This window comes from Mustela nigripes, chromosome 3 (genome assembly GCF_022355385.1).
Source record: "Mustela nigripes isolate SB6536 chromosome 3, MUSNIG.SB6536, whole genome shotgun sequence".
NCBI classification, from domain to species: Eukaryota; Metazoa; Chordata; class Mammalia; order Carnivora; family Mustelidae; genus Mustela; species Mustela nigripes.
The window spans coordinates 40,020,642-40,043,139 of NC_081559.1; the positions used below are offsets into that span (position 1 = coordinate 40,020,642).

General features: G+C 48.4%; 1 protein-coding gene across 1 annotated transcript; it reads left to right on the forward strand.

Annotated features, from left to right (window-relative positions):
- The first annotated feature begins 6,984 nt into the window (after positions 1–6,984).
- Positions 6,985–20,155, forward strand: NEU2 (neuraminidase 2). The gene is made up of 3 exons (XM_059393737.1): positions 6,985–7,344; positions 12,573–12,777; positions 14,088–20,155. Exons 2-3 carry the CDS (start codon positions 12,577–12,579, stop codon positions 15,024–15,026), a joined length of 1,140 nt encoding a protein of 379 aa, XP_059249720.1. The 5' UTR covers positions 6,985–7,344; positions 12,573–12,576; the 3' UTR covers positions 15,027–20,155.
- Positions 20,156–22,498: the final 2,343 nt, after the last annotated feature.

The window sequence follows — 22,498 nt, forward strand, 5'->3', positions numbered from 1 at the left end:
TCCTCTAGGGCTCCATTTACTCCTCATACCTTGCCATCATGCCTCAACTTGGTCACTTGCAGGTGTGTGACCCCGGCTGCTTTGTGAGGGAGTCTGCTCTGTAACTATGATCATTATTTTTTTAAAAAAGATTTTATTTATTTCTTAGACAGAGATCACAAATAGGCAGAGAGGCAGGCACAGAGAGAGGAAGGGAAGCAGGCTCCCCGCTGAGCAGAGAGCCCCATGTGGGGCTCGATCCCAGGACCCCGGGATCACGACCTGAGCCAAAGGCAAAGGCTTTAACCCACAGAGCCACCCAGGCGCCCCTACTATGATCATTATTATTGTTAACAGCCACCTTCTGTTTGGTGGCAGGTACTGGGCTAAGTACTTTATGTAAGCAGTTTATGTAATCCTATGTAATCTCTGTGAGCAGAGGATTATACTCATTTTAAGAATACAGGAAGAGAGGCTCAGAGAAGTTGACCGTCTTGCCCAAGGTCACAAAGCTAGTATATTGGGGATCCAGGATTCAAACTAGGCCAATGGGTATCAGAACCTGGGTTCTTAACCACTATCACTATTTGCCAAGTTTAATTATCAGAATGTTCCCATTTTTATAAACTCAAATCAGCCATTGTATTTGCTCTCTCTCTCGCTGGCCACAAATTAAGACCAGATGTGGTAACTTGAAAGAGCATGCATTTACCATCTCACAGTTTCTGTGGGTCAGGAATCGGGGCATGGCTTCAGTGGGTTCTCTGTTCAGGGTCTCACATGGGCTGTAATCCAGGGTCTCTTTCCATGCATATGAGGTTCTTGACATCATTCAGTTCCTTGTGGGCTGTTGGACTGAGGGCCTCACCCCCTCTCTGACTGTTGGCCACCACATGGGCCTCTCTACTGTGACACCTTGTCACCAGGAAGATGGACATCGTCTTTTGTAGTTTATTCACAAAAGTAACAACCCATCACTTTTGTTCCTTCGGCTTGCTGGGAGAAAGTCATCAGGTATGGCCTACACTCAAAGCTAAGGGATCACATAAAGGCATGAATGCCAGGAGGTAGGGATTGCTGAGAGCCCTCTCTGAAGAACTATATACCACAGCCACCTGATTGCCACAAAACACTGATTTCAGTTTTGCCTCTGAAAGCCAGGTGGAAGTAGTCTTTTATTCATCTGTCATCCATCCATTCAACCAACCAACTATCCATCTTTCCATCCATCCGTCCATCCATCCATCCATCTATCCATCCATCCAACCAACCAACCATCCTTCCTATCATCCATCGAAACATCCCTTCATTCATTTAACAAACATTTGAGCAGGACATTATAAGACAGACCCCATATTAGGCTCAGAAGATACCAAAATAAATGCAGTTATTCCCACTTGCCCTCCTTGTCCCCCACCAACAAAGGCTCCCCATTGAGCTTCCATAGATACAGGTGTTGCAGGGAGGGTCTGCCGAATGAGTGGTTCTTCAGGAGCACCTTCCCTTCAATTGGTCCTCATACATTACGCTTCTGCAACTCCTTTTCCTCCTGCTCACTCTCCTTTCTTTGTGGCACTCATGTAAAACCCATACTTTAAGCAAGCCCTGAGTGCAAAGTGTCATGTTAGCTGGGACATGCGTGTTTGCGTGTGCACGAATGCGTGTGTGTAGGGTTATAGCTGATTTTCTTGGCATGCATTCCCCCTTCCTCTTTAGCAATTTTCTTGTCTTCCCTTAGTTTCCAAAGGAAGTGGGCCCGAAGCTTTTTGGAGACACTTCTCCTGCCACATACGCCCAGTGCCCAGCTCAGAGCTGTGCCTGCGGTAAAGGAGACTGCTGGTAGAATGTCTGCCTGGTGGAGTGGGAACAGGGGCAGAGCAGAACAGGTTCCATGCTTCTGGATGGGCAGGGCCAGAGGAAAACAAGGGAAATGTGAGCCCCAGCCATACCTGCTTATAAACCCCTTCTCCTGACCCCTGTACTGAGTGAGTGAGCTCTGAAGAGAGTTGATGAGGTCTGTGGGATTTACACCTTGAGGTGGCCAGTGGATATCTTGGGAGAGGAATGGTCAAATCTCCCATATGGGAGACCATTTATTTCATAGCTTTGGTAAGCACCTGGTAGGTATAGATACCGTGCTAGGCCCCGGGGGTGCCATTGGGAGTATCTCAAAGGTGAATCTAATTTCTTTTTTCCTCCTCTACTCTATCTCACTGCTTTGGAATAGCCCTCCGGCAGCTCTTACCCTGACTAGCGCAACGGCCTCTGAACAGGTCTCCTGGCTCAATTGCTTCCAGTCCTTCCCACTCCATCCCACTCAGTATGCCATGTGAGTCTGCTAACAGCCTTGATATTGTCACTTTCTTGCTCAAAAACATTTTATATAACCTCTGTGAACAGTTTCATGAGTATTGGTCTAGAAATGTTCTCTCTGTACCTAACCTCTCTCTCTCTCTCTGTCTCACACACACATGGCCGCACACACACCCATACACACATACACAGATGGGGTCGCAGCATGTATACACTGTTCTGTGTTGTCTTGATAGTTTTCCAATTCTTCACACATTGGAGTCCTGCACTCTTTAATGACCATATACTGCTCTGGTGTGAGACTATTCTGGGATGATACTGATGGCCATGGACTGGATGTTTGTATCCCTCAAAATTCGTATGTTGAAAACTAACCCCTAAAATGATGGTTTTAGGAGGAGGGGATCTGTGGAAGATGATTAGATCATGAGGATTCTGCCTATGAGGGACCTATAGAGTCTTATGTAAAGAGACTTGCCCTTCCACTATGGCTGTCAATGAACCAGGTAGAGAGCTCTCCCCAGTGAATCTGCCAGTGCCATGATCTTGAACTTCCAGCCTCCCCAACTGTGAGAAAAATATTTCTGTTGCTTATAAGCCCACCAGCCTATGGTATTTTGTTATAGGAAGATATATAGGATATATATATTTGTTGTATTACTTACTATTATTTTTAAAATAATACCTTTTAAACTAATAATATTCATGTGCACCTAGAAGAATACAAAGAAGTCAGTAAATATCACTTGTAATCACACTAGCTAAAATTAATTAAAATTGGGGGGTCTGGGTGGCACAGTCTGTGGTTAAGCTTCTGACTCTTGGTTTCAGCTTAGGTGGTGATCTCAGGGACATGAGACTGAGCCCTACGCTGGGCTCTGCAATCAGTGTGGAGTCTGCTTAAGATTCTCTCTTTCTGGGGCACCTGGGTGGCTTAGTCGGCTGAGCCTCTGCCTCTTGGTTTCCACTCAGGTCCTAATCTCGGGGTGGTGGGATAGAGCCCCTGAGTCAGGCTCCTCGCTCAGCACCGAGTCTGTTTGGGACTCTCCTTCTGCCCTCCCTCCCCCGAATAAGTAAATAAACATTAAAATTTTTTTCTCTCTCCTGAGGCACTTGGGTGACTCAGTTGGTTAAGTGTTGGACTCTTGGTTTCAGCTCAGGTCAGTTGCAAGGTTGTGAGATTGAGTCCTGCACAGGGCTCTGCATTGAGCATGGAACCTGACTGGGATTTTCTTTCTCCCTCTCCCTCTGCCTAACCCCCACCTTTCATGCTCTCTCTCTAAAAAAGAATAATAAAATAAAATTAATTTAAATTAATTAATTTTGTTCTATACACTGCTAAGTTTTGGGCGTGTAGCAATGCATATTTTGATATAATTTTTGTTTATTTTTTAATTTTAATTTTAATTTTTTATTTTTTAAAAAGATTTTATTTATTTGACAGAGAGAGAGAGAGAAAACAAAAAGGGGGAGGGCAGGCAGAGGGAGAAGAAGAGGCAGGCTACCCGAGGAGCAGGGAGCCTGACAGGGGGCTCTACCCCAGGACCTCAGGATCATGACCTGAGCCAAATGCAGTTACTTAACCAACTGAACCACCCTGATGTCCCTAATTTTTGTTTATTTTTATATAGTTTTTTTTTTTTTTTTTTTAATTTGAGAGAGACAGTGAAAGAGAGCATGAGAGAGGAGAAGCAGACTCCCCGTGGAGCCGGGAGCTGGATGCGGGACTCAATCCTGCTACTCCAGGATCATGACCTAAGCCAAAGGCAGCCACTCAACCAACTGAGCCACCCAGGTGCCCCGATTTTTACATGGATTCTTGAGTGTATAATATACACATTTACGAAAGTGGGATCCTACCTTGTGTGCCATCATGTATCCTGCTTTCTAAACTTCAAACCATCCCAGTATTTTCTTGCATATTATCTAATCTTTGAAACATGATTTTAATTAATTGGTGCCTAATATCCCATTTTATGGATGGGTCACAATTTCTTTAACCAGTCACTACCGCTACACTTAACCCACTTTATTTTTTTAAAAGATTTATTTATTTATTTGAGAGAGAGAGCAAGTGCACACAAGAGCTGGGGGATGGGACAGAGGGAGAGGGAGAGTCTTGAGCAAACTTCACACGGAGTTTGGAGCCTCTTGCAGGGCTCAGTCTCATGACCCTGAGACACCGCCCCCCCCCCCAATGGAGCCAACACCGAGAGTTGGACACCTAACCAACTGTGCCACCCAGGGGGCCCTAGGGGACCTGCTTTTGGAAACCTTTTCTGTGACCCAGTGAGTTAGCTGGAAGACAGGAAGAGTTTAGTCAAGGTATCAGCTTCAAGGTAATTCCCAAACCTCCCACCAAGGGGTATGGGTCAGAGCTGGGGGGCCGGGGTAACCGGGCCTTTCACGTGAGCTGGCCTTCCGGTGGGGCTTTCAGAAAAAAGTCTGTCAAGAGCTGACTGTGACCGTCTCTCTGAGAACAGTGAGAGGGAAAAAGTCTGTCAAGGGCTGACTGTGACCGTCTCTCTGAGAACAGTGAGAGCGCTCTAGACCAGAGCAGGACAGGGAACCTAGAACCAACCATCCAGGGGACACTCCACTGGGAGACAGCCCAAGAGACCCTGGGGACAGAGATGCCAAGGCACGTCTATACCTGCCTCTTAGCTACCAGATCTGATCAGTCTGGAGCTGAAGGTCCTTTGAAAGGACTTTGTCCAGCTGAGGGAAAGGGAATGAATGAGGAAGGCCTCCCTCACTCCGTGGTCTTAGACGATGACAAGGAAGGGCACTTTCAGCTGAATCGGACTGCCTTTTGATCTTTCCAGCTCATTCAGCTTCACCCACACTGTCTGGTGGTGGACTGTGGTGACGGGGAGGGGGTCCCCAATTTACCGTGGTTCAACTTGGGACTTTTCAGCATTAAGAGGGTGTGAGAGCAGTACACATTCAGTAAAAACCATCTGCAGACTTGGGAATTTGGATCTTGTGCCAGGCTAGCACTGCTCAGTCTGTCCTCTCTTGGGATCAGCAGCAGTTCCCAGGGTCAACACCGGATACACAGACAACCCTTCCATGTCCCAATGGCCATTCTGTCTGTCACTTTCAGCACAGTATTCAGTTCATTCCATGAGATAATCAACCGTTTATTATAAAATAGGCTTTGTGTTAGATGATTTGCCCAACCTGAAGGCTAATGCCAGCGTTCTGAGTGCATACAAGGTGGCCTAGGCCCAGCTACGATGTTCAGTAGGTTAGAGGTATAAAATGCCTTTTCTTTCTTTTTTTTTTTTTTTTAAAGATTTTATTTATTTATTTGACAGAGAGAGATGACAAGCAGGCAGAGAGGCAGGCAGAGAGAGAGGCAGAGAAAGAGGAGGAAGCAGGCTCCCCGCTGAGCAGAGAGCCCGATGCGGGGCTCGATCCCAGGACCCTGAGATCATGACCTGAGCCTAAGGCAGCGGCTTTACCCACTGAGCCACCCAGGTGCCCCTAAAATGCCTTTTCAACTTATGACATTTTCAACCTATGATATGTTTGTCAGGATATAACCCCACCAAAAGTCAAGGAAGCTCTGTATTTTCTGGATATGTGCCAGACAGTGTCTTATCCTCCTGAGAACAAACTCTGGCCTAAATGGAGCCTTAGGTCTGGTTCTGGTAGGTGCAGAAGAAAAGGGCTCTTGCCAGGTACGAGCATCTACTGAGTCCCTGCCACATGCCAGAGGCTGAGTTGAGAAATTTCTATGGGATTCTCTTGTGTGATCTTCACGGCATTGCTTCTGCCTGAAAAGGCAGCCTTACCCATTCACTCAACTGCTGAGCATTGATGGAGCACCAGTGAGGCACCAGAAATCGCTCTTGGTTGTAGGAGCAGATGAAACGGAGGGTCTCTGCTCTCCTGCAGCTTCGAGTCTACTGTGATATTTTTTCTCCCATTTTTTCAGAGGAGGAAACTGGGGTCTAAGAGATCAAGAGAGTAGTCCTCCTTTCCCAGCTGGTCCCGACAGAGCCAGGAAAGGAGCTGAGTCCGGCATGGCTCTCGCCCTTGCCCTCGCCCTCTCTTCCTCCCTCCCCCCACTTCCGGATTGTCCCAGGCCCCCAGGATCTTGTTCCCTGTCCTGCACATCTTTTGCTCAGTGCATCCATTTGAGAAGCAGGCTTGACTCAGGCTGCCCATGGCTCATTCTGAATCACTATGACTGTACAGGGAGCTGGACAGACTTCCTCCCGGTTAATGAGTACCAGCATCCTAACTGAGCCAAGGCTGGGCTTGTACACCAGCCTCGCCCTGGAGCACGTTGGCAGATGAGTGGGTGGCGGAATCCAGGGCGTCCCTGAGAGGTATTTAGACGCTGGAGTGATGGAGGAGGGCCCTGGGACCCAAGGCTAGCCCAGAGGAATGCAGGAGCCCCAGTTTTCTTCCAGAAGCTGGGTTCCTGTAACTATCCCTCAGAACAATGTATTACTTATAATATAATCCATGGGAAATTTTACTAGTTACCAAGCACGTTTAGATAGAGCCTCAAGAAAAACACAGACTGGCAACAGGCCTCTGGGGGAGAGGACGACATACGGCCTTGAAGCCAAGCAGCTGGGGATGCCCGGCTCGCTCAGGGCGGAACCCCGCCTGCTTCATTTTTCCATAATCTACCCCCCTCCAGAGCACCTGTAGCTAATTAGATAAGTCCTTTGAATGTGCTTACTCAACTATAAACTTCATACTGCTTGACTAGACGTATCTTGCCTTCCTTCTTGTTTATTTACAAGCATATGATTAATGCTTAGCCTTCTTCACTCTTCTTTTGATTACTGTCTAATATCTAATTAAAGCGGGGCTGAGGAGTAGCAGCCTCTTGCAGCTGACTTGTTTGTGCCTCATTCTTCTCCCGTGCGCCGTCAGGAAGTGGCAGGTTCCCACTCCCTCTGCCACACACACTGACTCCCTGCCCTCTGCCCCGGGTGCCAGGATCCCTCTGGGATCACTCTCCGTGACGAACTTCTTCTCTTGGAATTGACCAGCTTGTTAACAGGAACAAGAGCTCTTCTGTACGAGGTAATTATGAAGCGATGGGGCCATACTGGGAATGTCTTAGACCTCGTGGTTCTAAAAAGGGTGACAGGGCACCCGATCTTTTCTTGGGGTGCCCAGAGTACCTGCCGGATGGGGAAAGATTGGAGAAGGTTCTGGTCGGTCGCTCAGGAAAAATACTCATTCTGCTCTCACGTTATTGCTGGTCTGAACTTCCCGGAGGTGGGTCCGTGGTGGTCCTGTACTGGTAAGGGGATCAAGATAGCTCCTCTCACCCTGGGGTAGCAATCCCCGCAAAGTCCTGGCCGCGCAAACTGAGTGATTGAGCCCATTGGAAATTGGGTTTTCCTGGGAAAAGAAGCTGGCTAAGCTTCAGGCTTGTGTGCTTGCTTGGCTGCTCTTTGGAGAGGTGGCATTTCAAGATGGTACCCCACAGGCCAATGTTCCACCTAAAACTAACCCCAAGAGCAAGGGCTAGTTCTCTCTGAAAACTGCCAGGTGTGCCTCTTCCCCTCCTTTCTGATCTGAGTCTCAGCTGTGGGTCCTGCAACACGAGAGCCCAGTGGTGAGGGTTGGGGGTTCTGGAATCTGGTAGCTCCAGCCTCACACCAATCCACTTCCACCATCCACTCAAGGCGGTCACCTCCTGTCTCCCTGACCTACTTCTCAGTTTCCATACCTCTGAGATGGCAGCAGGCCAGCCAGCCTCATGCACTGGGGCGGGAGAAGTGAGCTTCTTTGTGGAAAACACTTCGCTCTGGGCCTGGGCCCCATAAGACCAGCTGCTTGTCGCCTGAGGGGACCATCTGAAGCTGTGGCTATTAAGCCATTTTTGACCTACATAAGGGTGGCCTCTCACGGTTCAACCTGACAGCGTCACCCAGGAGACCACCTGGATGCCGGCGCCCAAGGTGGGCTTGCACTGAGGCCCCTGCCCACCCCTCCCCCAAAGGGTCACCCCGCACTGGAGACAGGTGCCTGCACGGTCACCCCCTACAGCTCCCTGCTTGCTTGGTGAGGAGATGGAAACCAGGGATGTGGCTTCCTGCCTGAAGACACATAAAGAGGGGACTTGGGACTAGAATCTAACTTTTGGACTCCTAATTCAGTTTTCTTCCTCCTGTATTGGTCTCAAGCCACTGCCACGGTGGGAGGCGGGCCTGGGTGCAGACGGAGCAGCCACCTGCACAAGGTGCTCAAGGGCTACCAGAAATGTAACAAGGTGTAGGAAGATGGCATTTCCCAGAACTCGTCCCAGAGCCAGTACTGCCGGGAGATAGAAGGTGCCTTGAGTCCCAGCTCTGATACGTAAGGGTTCGTGAACTCAGTTGCCTCATCGGTACCATGGGCTAAAAACAGTGCCTCATTCGTGGGGGTGTCGTGGATATTAAATGAATGTGTATTTGTAATTTGTATTATAAACATCAAAATGTATGAATGCAATTTACAAAAAACCTTTAGAGATACAGTAGAAGAGGGCTGGCCCTTCATAAAGGCCATGTAAGTGTTGGTTGTGATGATCACGAAGACAGGGATGGTGTTGTCACCTGGCGGCCCAGTCTGGGCTGGTGCTAAGTTGCTGAGATTAGAAAGCAGCCCTCGAGCTCACATAGGGGTTCCTTTTCCTCTGCATCTGCCCTCCTGTGCCCGTGTTTGCTCTGCATACACGTGTGACAAATACTTAGACAAGTAGCGCATGTGGGTCTGGTTTAGCACGTGTCCATGGCCTCCCCCTGCATGCCGGCCTCTCTTCCTCAGGGCCCCGGCTCTCAGCCCCACAGGTTTTCAGAGGGCAGGGCATTTGCGAGGTCAAATAAGACCGTCCCTATCAAGCGCTCAGATAGGTCCAGGTCCTAGTGAGCATTGTTTGGTATGCGACCATAAACTTAACTAGAACACAAACTCCCTAAGTCCAGGGATCTTTCATTTATTTACAAAGCATCCCGACTGTCTAGAACAAGGCAGGGCACAAGGGAGGAACGTAATAAACATTTGCTGTATGAATGACCACGTTTGCCCGCACCCCAGAGGAGAGCAGGGTCTCAGGAAAGAATCTGGAGACCAGCCACAGACGCTCTGGAAATCAATTCAGAAAGAATCCTTTAAACTGGGCATTTCCAGCTCCTCCCTAATTTGCCCTCCACATTCAATTAATTTTGCTGTTTCCCCATTTCTTTCTTTCTTTCTTTTTTTTTAAGATTTTATTTATTTGACAAACAGAGATCACAAGTAGGAAGAGAGGCAGGCAGACAGAGAGGAGGAAGCAGACTCCCTGGGGAGCAGAGAGCCCGATGCAGGTCATGATCCCAGGATGCTGGGATCATGACCTGAGCCGAAGGCAGAGGCTTTAACCCACTGACAGCTACCCAGGCTCCCGTTTCCCCATTGCTTTCTTTCCTTTTTTTTTTTTTTTTTTTTTTAAAGATTTTATTTATTTATTTGACACACAGACCACAAGTAGGCAAAGAGGCAGGCAGAGAGAGAGGGGGAAGCAGGCTCTCCGCTGAGAAGAGAGCCCGACCACGAGGGGCTCGATCCCAGGACCCTCCCAGGACCTTCCCAGGACCCTCCCAGGACCCTCCCAGGACCCTGGGATCATGACAGAGGCAGAGGCTTTAACTCACAGAGCCACCCAGGCACCCCCTTGTTTCCCCATTTCTAAGAGCCTGGGTCCTCTTTCAATTATTCTGTCTTTGCTGCCCCCACGCGCCCCCCACTATTTCCCTGGAGCCAGAAGAGGGACTTCCTAAAAAAATAAATTAGGTTACATCACTCCCTTGCCTAAACAAATTGCCTCCAGGCTAACATCCGCCTCTGACTGCCAGCGTTAGTCATCTGGAAATGCAAGTCAAAACCCCACTGAGATAGCACTTGACACCTGGTAGGACGGCTGTTATCAAAAAGACACAGCAGGCAGTGCTGTCACTGAGAGATTGGAACCTTTCTACAACGGGGCTGGCAAGAATGTAACATGTTGCCACCGATGGAGAAAACAAGTCTAGCAGCAGCTCAAAAAGTTAAAACTTGGAAGTACCATGTGACCCAGGAACTCCGCTCCTAGATAAATACGCACGAGCTTAAATAAACCCTTGAACCATTTTCTAGGGAACACTGTTAAACGGCCTCTTCCCTTATTTCATTTTTTTTTAAGATTTTATTTATTTTATTTGACAGAGAGAGAGATCACAAGTAGGCAGAGAGGCAGGCAGAAATAGAGCGGGGGAAGCAGGCTCCCTGCTGAGCAGAGAGCCCGATGCGGGGCTCGATCCCAGGACCCTGAGATCATGACCTGAGCCGAAGGCAGCGGCTTAATCCACTGAGCCACCCAGGCACCCCTTCCCTTATTTCATTTTTATTTGTAATCATACTTGATTCTTTCCGATCTTCATTTCATAACAAAATTTCAACCTTGCTGCCCTTAGGTCTGCAAACCTCTGCGTTCTTCCAGTCCAGCTAGCAGGTCCAGATCTTGCCATGAAGACTTAGTTCCTCCACTCACGTTAAGGCAATCACACATTTTTACCCTGGGCAGCCCTTCTTAGCTGTATTTTGTCAGATTGGCCTAACAATAATACTCGTTATGCATTGCATAGAATACTGATAGATTGCACAATGTCTCCAAAATGTTAAATTAAGTTTTAAGTAGGTAATACATATCCATGGTAGGAAGAGATGCAGGAGGAGGAAGGGGAGACAGAGGAGAGGTGTGGTTCTTACTGCTCACTCCACTTCCCATTTCCCCTCCCTGAAAGCGTGTTGCAGGCGGGGGTCCCCAGGAACTGGGGTCGGGAACCAGGACAGGAGATTGATGGTGGTGTGCCCTGGGGTCAGCTCCATGGAAGGGAGCAGAGGGTGGTAGGAGTGGGCAGAGGGGGTCTCTGGGAAGCCTCAGATGAGCCCACAGGAACTCTGGAGCTGGGCCAGCCCTGGAGAGTGTCCCAGGTAGGACAAGAGAGCCAGAATCTTGGTGCTTTTCAGATGGCAGTCCTGTCCCTCCTCATGTGCAGCTAGCACTCCCTGCAGTGGGAACCAGGTGGCCCAGCACGGAGACCACTGTCATCCACAGTTCCCAAGTCTTCTCCAGCTCTCTCTGCCCTTGTTGGTCAATTATTTATTTTTTCTTTTTCTTTTCTTTTTTTTTTTTTTTTTTTAAGATTTTATCTATTTATTTGAGAGAGAGGCAGTGAGAGCATGAGAGGTGAGAAGGTCAGAGGGAGAAGCAGACTCCCCATGGAGCTGGGATCCCAATGCAGGACTTGATCCCGGGACTCTGGGATCGTGACCTGAGCTGAAGGCAGTAGCTTAGCCAGCTGAGCCACCCAGGTGCCCTTTTTATTTTCTTACACTTCCGGAAGACCCTCCCAGCCCGCATGAGCTGCCAGGAGTTCCTCTCTTCCATCCCCAATGTCCTCTCACTGCCCCAGGGGTGGAGCCCACAGGGTGGGTGCAGCTGGGCCTTAGCTCTAAGCAGCCTGGAGAGGAGAGCCTTAAGAATCAAGGCTCCCCCCCCCGCCCCCGCTTTTTTTCTAAGGCAAATTTCTAGGGCTCTGCAGTTATTTAAAAACAAAACAAAAAAACCCCAAACCCTCTCATGTGTCATTTTTCTGGCAGCTGGACAACAGCAGAGCACTGCTCAGCAAGCACTCCTTTCCTACCCAAGTTTGTTTTTGTTTTTGTTTTTATAAAGATTTTATTTTTATTTATTTATTTGAGAGAGAGGCAGTGAGAGAGAGCATGAGCGAGGAGAAGGTCAAAGGGAGAAGGAGACTCCCCGTGGAGCTGGGAGCCCGATGCGGGACTCGATCCGGGAACTCCGGGATCATGACCTGAGCCGAAGGCAGTTGTCCAACCAACTGAGCCACACAGGTGTCCCTTCCTACCCAAGTTTAAGTGTTTGATTGATGACTTGGGTTGGGAAAAAGCAGTTGAACGTTATGGCAAATCTGTTGTAAGAAGGTTTGTTAATTTATAATAAGAATACAGCACTAAATACTCCTTTCTAAATACCTTCTCTCTGATGTCTCATGGACAGATTTCTGCCAGAATCCCTGGGAGGTGTGCACACAATTGGTAGACAGGCTCTTAGAATGTAATCACAGGGGGTGAACCACATGCGGCGAGAAGACAGGTCACCCCAACACTGGGTGGCTTGCCTATGGGGTGAGCAGCACCTGTCTGGGAGGATGGCTGTGGCCCCATCCCAGGATGTGACTGCAAGAGACTCATGTTCTTATCCTGTGCCCACCCCCAAGCCCCATGGCATCCTTCCCTGTCCTGCAGAAAGAGAGAATGTTCCAGTCTGGAACTCATGCCTACAGAATTCCCGCTCTGCTCTATCTGCCTCAGCACAAGACACTACTGGCCTTTGTGGAAAAGCGGATGAGCAAGAAGGATGAGCACGCGGAGCTGATTGTCCTGCGAAGAGGAAGCTATGATGCATCCACCCACCATGTCCAGGTAAGGTAGGGTGAGGCTACAAGTGCTCCTGGGAGTAGCACAGGGACCATTCCATCCTTAAATGGCTGAGACCTGGAGAACAGAGGGATGAGATACACTGAATCCCAAGAGGGACCCAGAGACCTATCAGGGATCACGCAGAGAAAGTGTCCTTAGGTGATCACCTAGATTTCACATGGGATCACTGTGAACAAGTCCCGTTGTCATGGCGACATCTGCTTTATTGCATGAAGGGACAAGTCAACCAGGAAACTAATGTTTGGAAAACTTCCTATATCCCTGAAAACCTAAGGGAGGGGAATTTAGTATTACCTAACTGGGGAAGGGGGGATTGTATCCTTTTAGTAAAATTAACCTGGGGAGCAGGGTGAAGGTCAGAGTGATGGTGTCTTGAGTTTCCAGCATGCAGACCAAGTAGTTAATTTTGATGAAGACACCCAAGGCTGGCTTATCACATATGAAGGGCTTAATATTATTATTATCATTACCTTGTGGTCATTATTATACAGTAGCTATCCGGAGCATGGGGTTTGAAGCAGATGAACTTGGGGTCAAGTCCTGGTTCCAGCACTTACCAGGGTAGAGTGTTGGGCAACTTATCGACCCCATCTAAGCCTCTCATTCTCCAGGTGTAAGATGGAATTAGTAAGACCTGTCCCCCAGGAGTTAGGGGTTAGCATTAGATGAGACAACAGACATCATGCACTCAGCATAGTTACCTACTCCTAGGATCATCCATCGGTAGAGAGCTGTTAATGGATGGGGATAGACTACAGAGCCTCAGTGTATATGGCTCACACTCAGAGACTGTGGAAGCTCAGTGTGAGTCCTTAGTGCTATGGTGCTGCCCTTCCCTGGCTGCATTAATAGACTCTGATGTGTAGAAACAGGAGGTGATGGTCTTCTTCTGCCCTGCACTGGTGAAACAGTTGTAATTACTCCAGGGCTTTATTTGTCAGGAACACGAAGCCGGACTGGGCTGGTAGGTCGAGGGATGAAGCTGGGAATGGCTCATGTCTGAATCATCTTTGCACACTGGGGTCTAGCCCATGCCAGGTGCCCTGTAATGTGTGTTGCTCTTCAAATGAAGAGGGCACTGCCATAGAGGGAGTGAGGGGGGCCCTGGCTCCTGCTGCTCAGTGGAGGCATTGTGCAGATAAATGAGTGCTGTCCGGAGAGCTCTTTTCAGTGACCTTTGATTTTTACCCTCTGAGATACACCATTTTCCCCCTACACTGCAGTTCCTGGCCATGGCACTGGCATTGGCCATTTCAAACTTGTTCTCCTCCTTTCTGTCCCCTCACATTCAGTGGCATGCTCAGGAAGTGGTGGCTCAAGCCCAGCTGGAGGGCCACCGGTCCATGAACCCAAGTCCCTTGTATGATGAGAAGACAGGAACCCTCTTCCTCTTCTTCATTGCTGTCCCCGGGCAGGTGTCCGAGCACCATCAGCTTCACACCAGGGTCAACATGACTCGGCTGTGCCAGGTCACCAGCATGGACCATGGGCAGTCCTGGAGCCCTGCCAGAGACCTCACTGACACTGTCATCGGTGCAGCCCACAAGGAATGGGCCACTTTTGCAGTGGGTCCAGGCCACTGTCTGCAGTTGCAGAATGACACCCGGAGTCTGGTGGTGCCTGCCTATGCTTACCGGATCCTTCAGTCCCTCCAGAAGCCTTCCCCGTTTGCCTTCTGCTTCATCAGCCATGACCAGGGGTACACATGGATGAGAGGGAACTTTGTGGCCCAGGACACCCTAGAGTGCCAAGTGGCTGAAGTTGGGGGCGCAAAGCAGAGGATGGTGTATCTGAATGCCAGAAGCCCGCTTGGAGCCAGGGTCCAGGCCGAGAGTACCAATGAGGGGCTCGACTTCAAGGAGGCCCAACCTGTGAAGAAGCTTGTGGAGCCTCCCCATGGCTGCCATGGGAGCATCGTCAGTTTTCCCAACCCACATGCAGGCTCAGGAGCCTCAGACAAATGGCTGCTCTACACTCACCCGACCAACCCACAGCAGAGAGCTGATCTGGGTGTGTACCTCCACAAGGGACTCCCAGGTCCTGACACCTGGTCGGAGCCCGCTCTCCTGGCAAAGGGCAGCTGTGCTTACTCAGACCTCCAGAGTATGGGTAGTGGCCCCGATGGGTCACCCCAGTTTGGGTGTCTGTATGAATCATCTAATTATGAAGAGGTCATCTTCCTCATGTTCACCCTGAAACAAGCCTTCCCGGGAGAATTTTTGTCTCAGTGAGCCATTTGGGGTGCAGACCAGGAAGTGCTCCAGACAGAGAGGCCCATGGTGGACCCTCTGGGCTCTGGAGACCAGCTCTTTGTTCTCTTCATAGAGAGCGTACAGACGCTGCCTGCTGGCCCTTTCCCTCCTTTGATGTTTCAGTCCTTCGAAGGGATTCAGTTCTCACCCCAGAAGTTGAAGGAACCTGGCTTTCCACAGCCCCTCGATGGGGAAGGTGAGGACAGCAGTCACCCTGCAGGGCTCCGACTGCCTGCTGCCAGCCCCAGCTCTGTGCAGGTCTTGATAAATGATGGAGCCCAGCCCATTTCTAGATGCTCATCAGGTTCCTGGGGAAAGGCTGAGACAAAGATGTAAGTTAGCAGAGGGGTGTGTGTGTGTGTGTGTGTGCGCACGCATGCACACATGCACATGTTTTCTCAGGGATGCGTCAGAGGAGATAGCATGGGGCACAGCTTTGCAGAGAGGTAAGGCAGGTTGAGGAAAACTCAGATAATCTAAGTCATTGCATTAGTTTCCCAGAGCTGCCATAACAAATCAATACCAACTTGGTAGCTTAAAACAACAGAAATTTATTCTCCAACAATTCTGGAGGCTGGAAGTCCAAAAATCAAGGTGTCAGCAGGGCTGTACTTCCTCCAAAGGTCCTAGAGGAGACCCCTTGCTTGCCTATCCAGTGTCTGGTGACCTCAGGAATTCCTCAGCTCATGGTTACCTACTTCCCCTTAATGCCTCTGTCTTTGGGTGGCTGTCTCCCCTTCTCCTGTGTTTTCTTTTCTGTCTCTTACAAGAGACAGGTCGTTGGATTTCTGGAACACCCAGATAACTCAGGATAATCCTGCACTCAATGATATTTGCAAAGCCTCCTTTCTAAATCATGTCACATTGACTGATTCTAAGGGTTAGGATGTGGATTTATCTTTCAGAGCCACCATTCAATCCACTAAAGGCATCAGAAATTATTCTGGTACAGGTGATGTGGCCAAAGGTAGGAATGAAATTCAGATTTCAGAAGAATGAAGGGGATAGGAGGGGCTGGGCTGTTGGATGTGTGTCTGTGGCACAGAGCTTCTCTGGGGCATCCAGTCTTTGTGATGACAAGGATGCCACCACGTGGAGGTGAAGAAAGAGTGATGAGGATCCTGTGCCTGTGTAGTCCTTGCCATATAGAAAAAGCAGGGAGAAGGCCACTCCCCAGTTGTCATGAGGGTGATAACCTGAGGGGGGAGTCCTGGGCAGAGGAGGCTGACATATCTCTGATCTCTGGGGTCTTCAGGGGCCTTTGTCATATGTCCCTGTGGAAGAATGGACTTGCCCCCTGCCCCCATCAAGCCCCTCTTACCAATTAGATCAATCTAATAGTTGGGTGGCAGCAATCAGTGACAATAGTCATGGGTTCTTGCAGTTGAGCCATGTCTCCAGGTGGCCAAGCAGTGGTTAAATGGAATTGTCACAGTGCGGGGAGCTGGAGATGTGGCTTCTGTTCTGGGTGTGTTTCCTGGCACTGGCCTCCTATCTGGGTGCTACCTCTCTGTGTGTGGGGATTTATGAAATCCAGCTGGAAGGATAAGGAAATAGGGCCTGGTTATTGCTGGGATGGAAAGTAAGCCCCTGCTGGGGTGGAAAGACAGCCACCTGCTGTCTTCTAAACCCTGCAAGTTAGCTATGCAGAGGGCCTAGCCAAGAGAGAGAGGACAAGGGCATGTCAGGCAGGGGCAGCACAACGTCAAGAGGTTTAGAGGTACTAAGGCCTGATAGTGTATGATCCAAAGGAGAACACTTTTGAGAGTAAAAGGAGGATGTTATTAATAATTATACCAAGACGATGGACATCAGCCAGGACTATCCCAGGCAAACTGAGAGCTTTAAGAGAGAAAGACCCATTGAAGATTGTATCAGGATCTGGCCTCTGCTAACTACCCTGGGAGAGTCAATCAATTAAGGGTCTTGATGTGAGTTGGGAATAGGATAGGACATCTGGACACTGCGAAGCTCTGAACATTATTCTCATAGACTCTGTCCATTCACAGAGGTCAGTGGGTCTCAGTTCCAGTGGGTCTCAATTCTAACTGCTCATTAGAATTCCCTGGGGAGCTTTTACACCGTGATGATGCCTGGGCTCCACCCCTGACCAACTGATTCAGAATCTCTGGTGGTGGCACCCAGAGATGAGTATTGTTTTTTCAAAAACTCCTCAAGTTATTCTAGTGAGGATCAAGAACTGCTGGCACAGATGGTCTCTAAAGTTCCTTCTACTTCTAAATGTATACAAACATACAAGTCTTCTGATTTGAATGAAAAAAAAAAAAAACAGTTGATTTGGTTAAAGCTGAACTGATTTACTCATTGAAAAATGCCACTAAGAGAGTGAAAAGAAAAGCCATAGATGATAGGAATACAACACTTATATCTGACAAAGGACTTGCTTCCAGAATATATAAAGAACACCTACAAACCAATTAAAAAAATATTGTCTAATTAAAATGGGCAAAAGGCTTGAATAGGCACTTCATGAAAGAGGGTATCATAAAGCCTGCTAAACACATGGTCATCAGAGAAAAGCAAATTAAAACTATGAGATACCCACTAGAATGATCATAATGAAAAAGACAGACAACAGCAAGTATTGGCAAGAATGGGAAGCAACCAGAATACTCATGCAGGTCTGGAGGAAGTATAACTGGTATGACCACTTTGGAAAGCTGTTTGATAGTATCTATTAAATGAACATGTAAATACTCTATGACCCTGCTCTTCCACTCTGCAGTGCGCACCTGAGAGAGATGAATGTGTTTGACTGCCAAAGACACGTATAAGAATGTTCCTGGTAACTTCATTCCTAAGAGTCCCAGAGTGGAAACTATCCAAATGTCAGTCGAAAATAGAATGGTTATCTGAACTGGGCAATATTCACACAATGGAATATTTCAGAATAATAAAAGAATGAACCACTATTGCACACAATAACGTGAATGGCTTTACAGACATTGTATATTGAATGAAAGAAGCCAGAGTCAAAAGACTACCTTCTTGATGACTCCATTTACATGAGTTCCAAAACCAGGCAAAACAAATCTATGGTAAGTCAGGAAAGGGGCTATTTCTGGTGGAGGAGAGCTGTTCACAGAGAGCTAGAAGGAATCTTCTGGGTGCTTGGAAATATTCTGTTGTTTGATCTGGTGCTAGTAGGAGGCTGAACCCATACATGAAAATTCAATAGGCTGCACACATAAGATTTGCGTACCTTACCATACCATAGGCTATGCCGTGATGAAAAATAAAAGTTGAACTGAATAGTAGATTTGCTAGTTAAATGTCCAAATCAGTATATTACATTGGGTTGTAAAACTCTGGAACTAAATTTTTATAATAAACTTTTTTGGGGAGAATCATTTTAGATTTACAGAAAAGTTACAAAGATAGTATGGAGTGTTCCCATATACCCTACGCCCAGCTTTCCCTAATGTTAACATCTTATGTAACTCTGGTACATTTGTCAAAACCGGGAGATTAATACTAGCACACTACTGTTAACTAGACTCTGGACTCTATACAGATTTCACCAGTGTTTCTACTAATGTCCTTTTCCTGTTCTAGGATCCAATCCAGGATATATTTAGTACATTTAGGGAAACTGATTTTTTACTATAATTTGTGTCCATGGAGACATACACATACTCACAGACTGACACACAGTTCCAGGAGCCCCTCAGCTCACCTCGTGAGGCCTGGGAGGGAAGAGGGCATGGGGCATGTCCCAGGTGGTCCCCTTGGAAGGACCAGAGCCTGGCCCTGCAGAGAGGGCAGGCAGGGTGGTCTGCTAAACCCAGGGGTGCTGATAGAGAAGATCCGCCCCTCTTAGGAGAGACCCTCTCCCTGCACAGTGAGATCAACACAGCGGCCACATAGAGTAACTGGAACTTGTCCATTCTTAGAAGTAAGCCCGCACGTCACGAGATATAATATGTTAGCCTTTAGGGATGGACATGAACTTGAAGTCTGTGAAGTCCAGCCTCCAATTGAAAGGGGGTGAAAGCAGGTCCCATGAGGTCCAAGACTTCTTCAAGGCCACAAGGTCAGTGGCAGGGCCAGGAGAGCAACTTGGTTTCTGAGCCTTCACCAGTGCCCCCGCATCTGTTCTCAGTTGTCTCTTCTGTCCCCATCTGACCATCCAAGAAGTACAAAGGGGTCTGTACGATGAGGTTCTGGGACATGGAGTTCTGCTTGGCCAGTCTCTAGAGTCTGTGCCCCTAGTCCTGGGTGCCAGGTCTCCCTGCCTGGCATGGCCTCCCCAGTGAGGGTGGGGAGAAGGCAGCTCTGGTCTGCAGACTTGCCAGCTGGCACGTTCTAAGAAGGCAGACACTCATGCAGAGCCAAGAGTAGTCAGGAGAGCTCAGCTATCCACACCCCTGCTCTGTGCTGTGAGATTTCAGCACTGGGACCACACCGCCACCCGCACAAATCCCCATCCCGTGAAGAAGAAAGGAAGAAATTCAGTACTTAAATGTGATGCTTTAATCACACTGCCCAAAAGGTGAGAAAGCTGACTGTACTTTTGGCAAGGTGTCTCTTTTTCATGTTCCATTTTTGTACTGTTTTTAGGGGAGGGTTTCAGCGGAATAGATGCCAAACATTTGGAAATATAAAGAGGCAAGGAAAAAACCACCCGTAATCCCACTAACCAGAGGCACATTTTCTTCTGGTCTGTTATCTGTGAAATTTGCTGAGATCATGCTGCAGAATCAAGGCGAGATGGGGCTTCTTCTCCCCACTTGACATTATAGCTCAAGTATTGCCTCCATGTTACATTCTTGCAAAAGATAATATGTCAAAGAAACACCCATGAATTATGTAATCATTCCTGAGTATTAGAAACTGAAGTTACTTTTGCTTTTTTTCTGTTACACAAACACTGAGATGAACATCTTTGTGAGTAAATCTTGGTCCTCCTCTGGGACTATTCTGTAAACTGAATCCCCTGAAAGGAATTACTGATCAAAGATGAACATTTGAAATCTCTTGGAATGTGTTGTTTGCAAATATGAAGTACAACCCTCCGTTGTGAATCAAAATGTCTTGAAATGGCTTTCTTCTTTTATAATTTTTAAATACCTGAGCTCCTAGACCAATTGATTAAGTCATGTGTTCGTTCCTTAATTCATAAGCCACAGTTCCTGGCTTTCTCCCTATATGGTTTATCATCTAGGTTAAAGACCGGGGGTAGACACACATACAAAATCACAGAGATCAGAAGGGCGGGCCTTCCATGAATATTATCTGGTCTAATGTTGTTTTTTTTTTTTTAAGATTATTTATTTATTTATTTGTCAGAGAGAGAGAGAGAGAGCGAGAGCAAGCACAGGCAGACCAAGTGGAAGGCAGAGTCAGAGGGAGAAGCAGGCTCCCTGTGGAGCAAGGAGCCCGATGTAGGACTCGATCCCAGGACGCTGGGATCATGACCTGAGCCGAAGGCAGCTGCTTAACCAACTGAGCCACCCAGGCGTCCCTGGTCTAATGTTGTTCATCTGATGAGGGTAGAGCAGGAGCCTGGGGGAGGTCAGGTGACTTGCCCACAGACCCCTGTTTGCCTGCTCACCTCCCACCCGCTGCCCTGGATCAGAAGCTCAAGGGTCCCAGCAAAAGCAGGTAGAATCCAGACCACTGTCAGTCCCTTTCCTTTTTCTTCAGGCCCAAAGGGTCACTGGTTGAGCACACAGGCCCTCCTTTCTGCCCAAGGAGGCTCTGGGTTAGTGGATGCTCAGTCTTGTTACCGACTCGTGTTATTTCCCCTGTGGGTAGCACTCTTCTTTCTAGATCTTTTTTCCTTCCTTCCTTCCTTCCTTTTTCTTCCTTCCTTCCTTTCTTTCTTTCTTTCTTTCTTTCTTTCTTTCTTTCTTTCTTTCTTTCTTTCTTTCTTTCAAGATTTCATTAATTTTTTTGACAGAGAGAGACAGCAAGAGAGGGAACACAAGCAGAGGGAGTGGGAGAGGGAGAAGCAGGCTTCCCGCTGAGCAGAGAGCCAGATATGGGGCTTGATCCCAGGACCTTGGGATCAGGACCTGAGCCTAAGGCAGATACTTAATGACTGAGTCACCCAGGCGCCCCCTTTCTAGATCTTTCAGTGGCAGTGTGGTTTTGGAACACTGGGCCTCTTGGTTTCCAATGAGAACCAAACTTCCAAAGTGCTAACTACTTACAGTTTTTCTTCTTTAATCCAGTCGGGGTTATTGCATGCTTGTTATGGGTTAGGCACGGAGCTGAAGGCATAAAACGAGAATAAATGTCTCCTGGGGCCTGGCTGTGTCCCAGGCATTATTCTACGCCCTTTGCGGGTGTTCAGGGATAATCCTCTCTGCAATCCTAGGAGGCAGGTTACTGCTGTCATCCTCATTGTACAGAGAAAGAAACTGAGGCAGCAGTAAAGGAAGCCATTTGGGGAATCTCTTACAAGCTGGTGAGAGGTCAAGCTAGGAGGTCAGGTTCCCGAGTCTGCCCTTTTCCCGCCTGGCCAAAGGAGAATGAGGGCTGGGGAGGAGTTTAGCCATGAACAAGTGTCATAGCACAGGGTGAGAAGTCCCAACCCAGAGTACAAGGCCAGGAGGAGGGTTGTGCTGTGTTCCCTGCTACATCCCTGGGGTCTAGGATAGTGTCTACGTATATGGTTCTCAGTCAATATCTGTTGAAGGGATGAATGAATGAACACATCAAAATACTGATTTGGTCAATCTGGAGCCCAGAGTGAGTGAGACAGGGAGGAGACGATCGGCAAGACAGGTGAGGCATGAGTCTTGAATGGCTTGAATGCTGGGGACCTTGCCTTTCATCCTATGATAGAGCGAAGGCAACAGGGGATCTGAGCTGGAAGAGAGGCAGACTCAGGTTTGAATCTCAGAATGAGAGTTTGGTAGAAATTTGGAGGACAGAGTGAGGGGTGTGTGTGTGTGTGTGTGTGTGTGTGTGTGTGTGTGTTGCTAGGGGTGGGGGAAGCCTGAAGGAGGACAGGTTGGTGACAGTCTTCTTGAACAGAGGGCAAATGAGGCAAGGGTGAATGAAGCCAGGGCCAGAGAGGCTGCATGGAGCAGAGTGGATTCTAGAGGGTTCTGCAGCTGGGTGCCTCATCAAATGTGCATGGTCAGAGGGCATGGGTTTGAAGCTGTCACCTGGATTCTGGCCTGGGAGACTGGGTGGTTGGTTGGGGGACAGTCGTCCCAATAGGTGACCACATGGAAGACAGGCTTTCAGCGTGAAACCGGAAAATTCTGGTGAGGTCGGGCTTAAGTATCCATAGGATAACCATATGGGCAGCAGGCATATGGAGGGGGCTCAAGAATGAGGTTGGGCTGGGAAGGCAGATTTGGAAGCCACAGTGGGGATAGTGCCTTGGGAGAGCATGGGATAGACAAATGAGAAGGCCAGGAACAAAAGTGGGGGTAGCAGCCATGTATGGGGGGGGGGGTGAGACAGGGTACGAG